General features: G+C 40.8%; 1 protein-coding gene across 2 annotated transcripts in view; it reads left to right on the forward strand.

Moving 5' to 3' along the window:
• TAFA1 (TAFA chemokine like family member 1) overlaps nucleotides 1–7,489 on the forward strand; it is a 769,514-nt gene that overhangs the window by 276,544 nt on the left and 485,481 nt on the right. Inside the window, exons 5-6 of one of the 2 annotated variants that reach the window (XM_073787537.1) lie at nucleotides 4,998–5,127; nucleotides 5,246–5,318. The exons of the other annotated variant lie outside the window; for it this stretch is intronic. Of the exons in view, the coding sequence (XP_073643638.1) occupies nucleotides 5,316–5,318 (3 nt within the window). The 5' untranslated portion in view covers nucleotides 4,998–5,127; nucleotides 5,246–5,315. The remainder of the gene's footprint in view (nucleotides 1–4,997; nucleotides 5,128–5,245; nucleotides 5,319–7,489) is intronic. 2 annotated transcript variants of the gene reach the window in all.

The following is a 7,489-nucleotide window of genomic DNA, read 5'->3' on the forward strand; positions in this document are numbered from 1 at the left end:
TAGGTCCACTATTTCAGAGGCTTTGTACTTGCTGTTCCCTCTCCTCCCAGATAGCCATGTGGGTGGCTCCTGCACCAACGTCAGGTCTTTTATCAGATGCCATCCTCACAGTTGAGGCCTCCCTGCCCACTATATTAGTCTCCTAGACCTCCCGTTACAAAGTACTGAACGAGATGACTTAAAACAACAGATATTTATTTTCTCTCCCAGGGTTCTGGAGGCTGTAAGGCCAAGTTAAGGTGCCCTCTGAGACTCTGGGTAGAATCCCCCTTTGCCTTTTCCTAGCTTCTGGTGATAGTCCGAAGTCCTCGTGTTCCTTGGCCTATGATTGCATCACTCCAGTCTCTGCCTCTGTAGTCACATGGTGCTCTCCCTGTGTGTCTTTACACTATTTTCTAATCAAAGGACAATAGTCATATTGGACTAAGAGCCCACCCAACTCCACTATGACTTCTTTTCAACTAATTACGTCTGCATATATTCTGTTTATAAATAAGGTCACATTCTGAGGTACTGGTGGTTAGGACTTGAATGTAGCTCTTCGGAGGAGGAATGCAATTAAATGCTTAACGCCCACCCTATTTAACGTTGCATTCCGCTGTCTGCAGTTCCTATCCCACTTCTATTCTTTGTTTTTCTTTTTTCTGTTTATCACCTCCTAAAACATCCTATGTTTTACTCTTAGTTTACTGACTGGCTCCCTTCTCTGGAATTTAAGTTTCATAATGGTCGTCCTTTTTGTTTTTCATCCTCACAATACCCTCAGCTCTTACAACTACCTGGCACACAGTAGGAGCTCAATAAACCTATTCTGAATGAATGAAAATGATAGACCATTAGCAAGACCATTTCATTGTTAAGAAATCTGATTACCATAAAAACAATCTCTCTGTTTTTTTCACTCCCTGGAGGCTAGGGTATGCAGAGGGTAGTATGAAAGTACCCCCCTGAGAAACTTTAAGTGCATTCTAAAACTAATGGTAAGCTTGTAGGTGGACTGGGCTTTCTCAGGGAGAGAGACCCAAGGGAAGCGCTGGAGCTGGGGATCTTATTGGGTTAATAATGCAGGGACCAGGAACCCGGGAATGGGCTGATATCAGCAGTACAGTTGGTGAAAGCAGGACACGGAGTGAAAGGCTCCTACACTGGGGTCTCTTGTGCCTGGATCTTGAAGTTTCTGCTCATTCACTTACTCATTCATTCATTCATTCATTCATTGAACAAACTCCTGGACATCTAAGTGCCACATTCTGGGCTCCAAACTTGGGATATAAGACTAGGTCTCTGAACTTATGGAACTTGCACTATATGAGGGGATTAAATATAAGTGAGTGCATGGGTGCACCACAGCCAGCTTTTTCATGGGACAAGACCTGCTCGAAGTGTCTTTGTATTCACCCCAAAGAAAATCAATTTCCTTTCTTCCAGTCCAGGCACAAAATAATACAGGCATTTACTGGCCAGGTGGGAATTCGCCAAAACAGAAGCCTGGATTGGACTGTCAAAGGTAAGGCTGCTGTTGATCAGGCCTTGTTTCTAGACTCAGTGCTTCAGCACGCCCCTGGGTAGTGGAATTAAAGAAGGAGCTGGTTGGTGCGGTGGGTTACACCCCAGTGTGCATTTCTGCTCAGCCAGGTATGAGCCATATAACTTTGGGAAAGGGCACCTAACCTATCTGAGGCTCCATTTTCTTATCTGTAAAATGGCATTAATCTTTCCATGTCGTGAGATGGACACAGCTAAAGAATATAAACAGGTAGCTCAGTGGCTGGTCCAAGTCAGCACTCACTAATCTTATTCAAGGAAAACACAAATCCAGATGTGGCAGATTTAAGATTTTGTTGGATCTTTGCTTCTCTTCAGTGACATCATGGGATAAAAGAGATGGAGCCGTGAAAACAAGATGAGCCAGAGATCTGCAGATGTGAAACACCTGCCCAAATCAAGAGGTGGGCAATTGTGGCGGAAATGGCCCAGAAAATTACAACCTTCTCTTGTACTTGTGTTTTAGGAGAGTATCTAAATTTGACCAGGTATGAATTTAGGGTGACAAATTTAAGGCAAGTTTCATAAAACACTACAGGGAAGTGACCCATAGTATGAAAACACAAGGTTTCATCCAGGTGTTGCCAAAATTAGGCAGACTGACTTTAGCCTCTCTCTTTAGAGGCTGTCTTACAAAAGACAGCAGTGAATTAAAACTGAACAGTAAACTGCACTTTCACCATCTGTCTTGAGAGAAGTATGACCTGGGCCTGGCTGTCATTCAGGCTCTTTGGGAAGGAAAACCATTTATAAGTTTTTCCAGCCTCTGGTTGGGCACCCTGTACAGAGTTGGAACCAAACTATTACAAATGCCTCCTAAGGTTATTTCCTGGGCTTGCATTTCAATAGAAATACTTTGACAGTGAGGTTGAAGTCACTGATAATACAAATAACTTTATTAGACTGCTCTGATTAAAACACTGAAGGTAAGAAGCTCTCTTCCATGCTCTCCTGTCCTGTTTCTCCTTCAGATTTTCCCCAACTGATCATTGAAATATGGCTAGGCTGCTGGGCTGATGTAAATGGTCATTAATTAACAACCATGGTCTTTGCGAACCCGATGCTTTTGAAAAACTACATCTGTAGCGAAAAGCAGGGTTGAAGCTGTGAGAATAATAGCATGTTTTTAAAAATTCTGCACCTGGACAAACAAAATGTCCTTTTTTAGAGCAAGGATGTCATCGGACAGAGGCAGGGAAAAAAAAAAAAAACCCAAGAAGCCGGCGAATCTCCAGCATGCTGTCAAGATATTAGTTTGCTGGCCCACTTCTGACTATACATAAAGATCTTTTCTTGCAGCTAAGGCATTTGATATACATTTTTCTATTCTGGAAACACGAGCTTTGGCCTTTTTAGGTCAGATATATAGGTCTACATTATGAATGGCACCCAGTGCCTGCTTTTATAAACTGATTGCTGTTCTGTCCTTGCTTGCTCTAGAGCAAGGAGATGTTCAATCCAGACAGGCATCTTTCCGCTAAATGACCTTTGCTCAGCCTTCTTCTCATTGTAACTTCACAACATGTCGGCAGCGTTGGATTAAACTAGGTTTAGCATCTATTCAGTAATTCCTTGAGCAGTAGGTTTTCTTCTTTAAAGCAATACAGGAGAACTCTGCTTTGTTGCCAGTGCTAGGGGGATGGTTTTATGAGGAGACATAGTTTGACTTAGAATATTCCCACTTCCTTTAACAATGTGCTGTATTTTAATAGAGTTCCCATATATTATGCAAACGAAATGTTTTACAGACTTGTCACAGATGGCAGTTGGAAGTGACTATTGGACGATCACTCCATACCATCTTCTTAAAAACGACGGGCTTGATTTGTCTCCCCGTGATCCCTAATTTGAGGCGCATAAGCCACAGACGTAAGAAAAACTTCTAAAGAGTTATGCAGGGGTGGGAAAATACAAAGTTCTTTGAAGAGAGACTAGGAGAAAATATCTTCCTGTGTGTTTCCTGAAAGAAGAATTTTATGCCTCCACTAATAAGTATTAATTTTTTCTTTTTACTATACATGATGCATTGTGCTGGGAGGAAGGTGAGTGGAGAGAAAGACCAACGTATCTGAGAGCTTTGGGGGCTGTTTCCCACAGAGTTAAGCACTGCTCGTTAGCAACATTGTAGGTCAGATTTTCCCATCCTACTCATCTCTTTGAGGTCCTTCCAGACCAATTTTGGAGCATCCCCCAAACTGCATATTTTCTGGAATCCATTTTCTGCTTCAGGTGCCATTCACCTCTCCCTCTGCCAGCCCCTCATGGTCATCTGACCTCTATTTCATGAAAGCAGAGCCTTTCCCCCATTTTCATTTATGACTCCTGTTTCTAAACCAGGTCACCATTAACATTTCCATGGAGCTTAGCTTATTGATTGAATGAGCCACCCTTTGTTTTAGTGAATGCAATTTGGCGGAAAGAAATCCAGCTAAGCTAGTTTGGTAGAAATGGGGATTGTTCATAGGACACAGAAAGTTCATAGAAATAGGGGACGGGAAATACTGTAAATACTTTACAGTATTATTTAAATTATTTAAAGCCAGTACTTTCTCGTGGGAAATGAAACTGGGGAGTGAATCTGGATCTAAACAGCTCTGGGAGCCTCAACAGTCACAGAGGCCACAGACTTCGTTCGAATGCTTTGTTATCATTATGCTTTGGCAGTCTTTCATGTGTCCTTAATTTTTTGCCCTGCTACCAATCCATCCAATGTTTCACAGTCCCAAATCCAACTTCCTTGGAAGTGGATTGGTTGGCCTGAACTCACCTTTTCCCTTTATTTCCCTGGTCAGTGGTCAGCCTATGGTTGATTCTTCCTTGAATTGGGCGTTCACTTCTGGTCCAATCAGATGAAATTGAATTGGGCTGTGTTGGGGGGAGAGTGTGGAAGAAGAGTCACACACACTTGGAGTATCAGAGGCTATGGCCAGAGACCAGTAATTTGAGAGAGGGGTGTGGGTGTATCGTCTAAGATAAAGTAGTCGCATTTGTCCCCAGGGACCTTTATAGAAAGGTTGAGTTTGGGGAAGATGCTAAGGATAGATATGGTGGTTTTCACTTATGTTGAAATTGTATTGCATGAGCATTTCATATTTTGCCCAGAGTTTATTCCAGGCAGCAGTTAGAAAATAGGAGACTTACCTGTGTCCTCTGTGTGTGTGTGTGTGTGTGTGTGTGTGTGCATGTGTGCGCTCATGTGCACGCATGTGCTCTACGCACACACATGCAGTAGGGGTAGGAGAGGATTAGTATAAAGTTTTCGTGCCAGAAGACACCTTAGAGATCCTTGGGCTCAACCCACACATTTCACAGATGAAGAAATCCAGACTCATAAAGTTTCTGTGATTAGCTTACGGGCATACAGCTATTAAGTGGCAGAAAAGAGACTCAGTTATCTTGATTCCTCATCCAACGAGCTTTATAACCCAGCTCTATTATATTTTTGTCTCCAGAAAAAAGTCTTCGTTCATTGAAACAGGACCAAACGTACACTATGCTTTGTCATCACATGGTTTGCTCATTACCTTTCAAGTCCTAGCTCAAAGCTCCCCACTCCAAAGGGCCACCTGGACACTGCCTCAGGTGGGTGCCACTCCTTGTCCCTTGGTTTTCTATTAATTATTTTCATAGCTTTATATCACTTAGTCCAATCTTTAATCACCTTATTTATTTTTCTCATTTTCCTCCTTTGCTAAAATAGGAGATTCCAGGAAAGTAAAGGTTGTTTCTCTTCACGTCTGTGTCCTCAGCTCTGTGATCATGCTCAGCACATGGTAAGCACATACCCATAATTAATCAGACCTTTGTGAATTTAATAAATATTAAAATATCAATAATAAACCTTTGGGGGAGCACATAGACTCTTTTCTGGTCATACATACTTCTTAATTATTGAGGTCACGCAAAGTTTTATGTTCCTGTGGTATTAAATTTCTCTAAAGGTCTCTACATATTTTTGTATACTGTGTCACAATTTTAGGCTAAAACAAAACCTGGAACTCACAGCAAAGGGAACAAGCAACAGCTGATTCAGATGTGGCTTTACCTCTGTGGGTGTATTCTATATAAACTGAGTGCGTTCATGACAGAGAGTAACTTGGCTTAGAGATGCTGCACCCCAAATATCCTTTTTGTTTGTGAATGTTCCTGTGACTCTCTGATGATGAGAACTGTTCATTCTTATTTCTGGCTCTTGGCAGCCTACAGATGCTTCCTGTTAGTGCTCCTGGCAGGTTCCTGGTGGGGCCTGTTGTTTATTGCCCTATCTATCAAGTCCTATTTATTTTTAAAATAAACTTTAAGTATACTGTAAACTCCCTTCACAAACAGATTTTTCCTCCTCTTTCACACTTGACAAACGTCTAAAAGAAATAGTAACTCTGTCTCATATATATTTGAACCTGAACCTTTTAGGAAAGAATTATACTTAAAGTACCCAAGAACAGGGATGGTCTCAGCCTAAAATCTCCCTTGCAACTATTAATTCTCTTTCCCTCAACCTCTCCTTCTCTTTCTCTTTCACTCCCTTCTTTTTTACTGTATTATCTCATTCTTGTTTCCATACTGCCCTCTCCTCCCGGTAATCATCCCACCCCAGGTCAAATTCTCTGGTTGAACTGCCATCTATATCTTTCTTAAATACTGCTTACATAATGTAAATGTCTTTATAAAAAAGTTTAAAGGATTTGCTTTTTGCAAGCTCATCAAGTTGAAACATTTTACATCTCTTTCTTGGTCCTCAATCATGTAAACCTACTATTCCTTTCATCAGTAAACTCTACTATTTTCCAACACAAAGGTGATGAGAAAGGACATTGACTGGTATAACATAAAAGAGCTTGGAATTTAGCATCATACTGACTCGGGTTCAATTCAAACACTACTACTTATTAACTCTGTCTTTGACGAAGTCTCCTAACTTCTCTTACATGTCTTCATTGGAAGGGTTTTTACCCAGTATTTATTTGGGTAAACGTTCCTGGTATTCTCTAAATATTTCCAGCTCTTCTTCTGAGCACATGATAGTACTTTTCAATTTAGGCATGGTTATAGGACCTGTTTTTGGTAATGCAATCTGAGTGGAAGTTCTGTGTTTCAGTTGTGCATAGAAGTTTTTTAGAGGCAGCGTGTGATTTGCTATGGTCCCTTCCCTCAGTGAAGCAAATATGGACGCATGTGTTGAGAAGGAACCTCCATTATCCTGAGGTCTTGGCTGTTAACAGTAAGCAGAGCCTTCTACTGATCCACCATGGATATGTAGCAAGAGATATTGGGGTCATTTGTTATTGCAGCAAGTCTTGTCCTATCCTAACTGACACATTTACTTTGCAAGATTGTTTGGAGGATGAGTGAAAGTATCTAATATCTAATATGTAAAGCATCAACATAATATGCAATCAGTAAATGGCAGATGCCTTCATCAGTAGTCTAATTATCATCTTTGTTACCATTGTTTCTTTGTTAGATGCTGTGTGTTCTTTTTATTCCATATTTTGTTTTTTCCCATTATCTTATGTGCTATAAATATGTATTTACATTTCTGGCCCTTCAATAAATTACAAGATCTTTGAAAAGGGCAAGATACTTCATATGTCCTCATACAGACATTCTCAGTTAGGTTTGGTATTTATTCCAACTAAATGCTACCATGGTAGCATATAAGCATTTATAGACAGTACATTAACAAATGGGTGTATTTGTGTTCCAGTAAATTTAATTTACAAAAACAGGAGGCAGACCATAGTTTGCTGACCCTTGATTTACACTCTCGTATCCCCTCTTTTTCCTTTTCTGTCTTTCAGTTTTATTATTTGTCTCTGGGTGTGACTGTGCTTTCTGCTGCCACAGACAGAATTTTTCTAATGGCAGATAAAAACAGTCACCAGTAGCCCCAAGTCTATGTTATAAAGGGAGCAAATCCCTTTCTCCCAGTGTTCTTCTTGGA

Source organism: Tursiops truncatus, chromosome 10 (assembly GCF_011762595.2).
Source record: "Tursiops truncatus isolate mTurTru1 chromosome 10, mTurTru1.mat.Y, whole genome shotgun sequence".
Lineage (NCBI taxonomy): Eukaryota > Metazoa > Chordata > Mammalia > Artiodactyla > Delphinidae > Tursiops > Tursiops truncatus.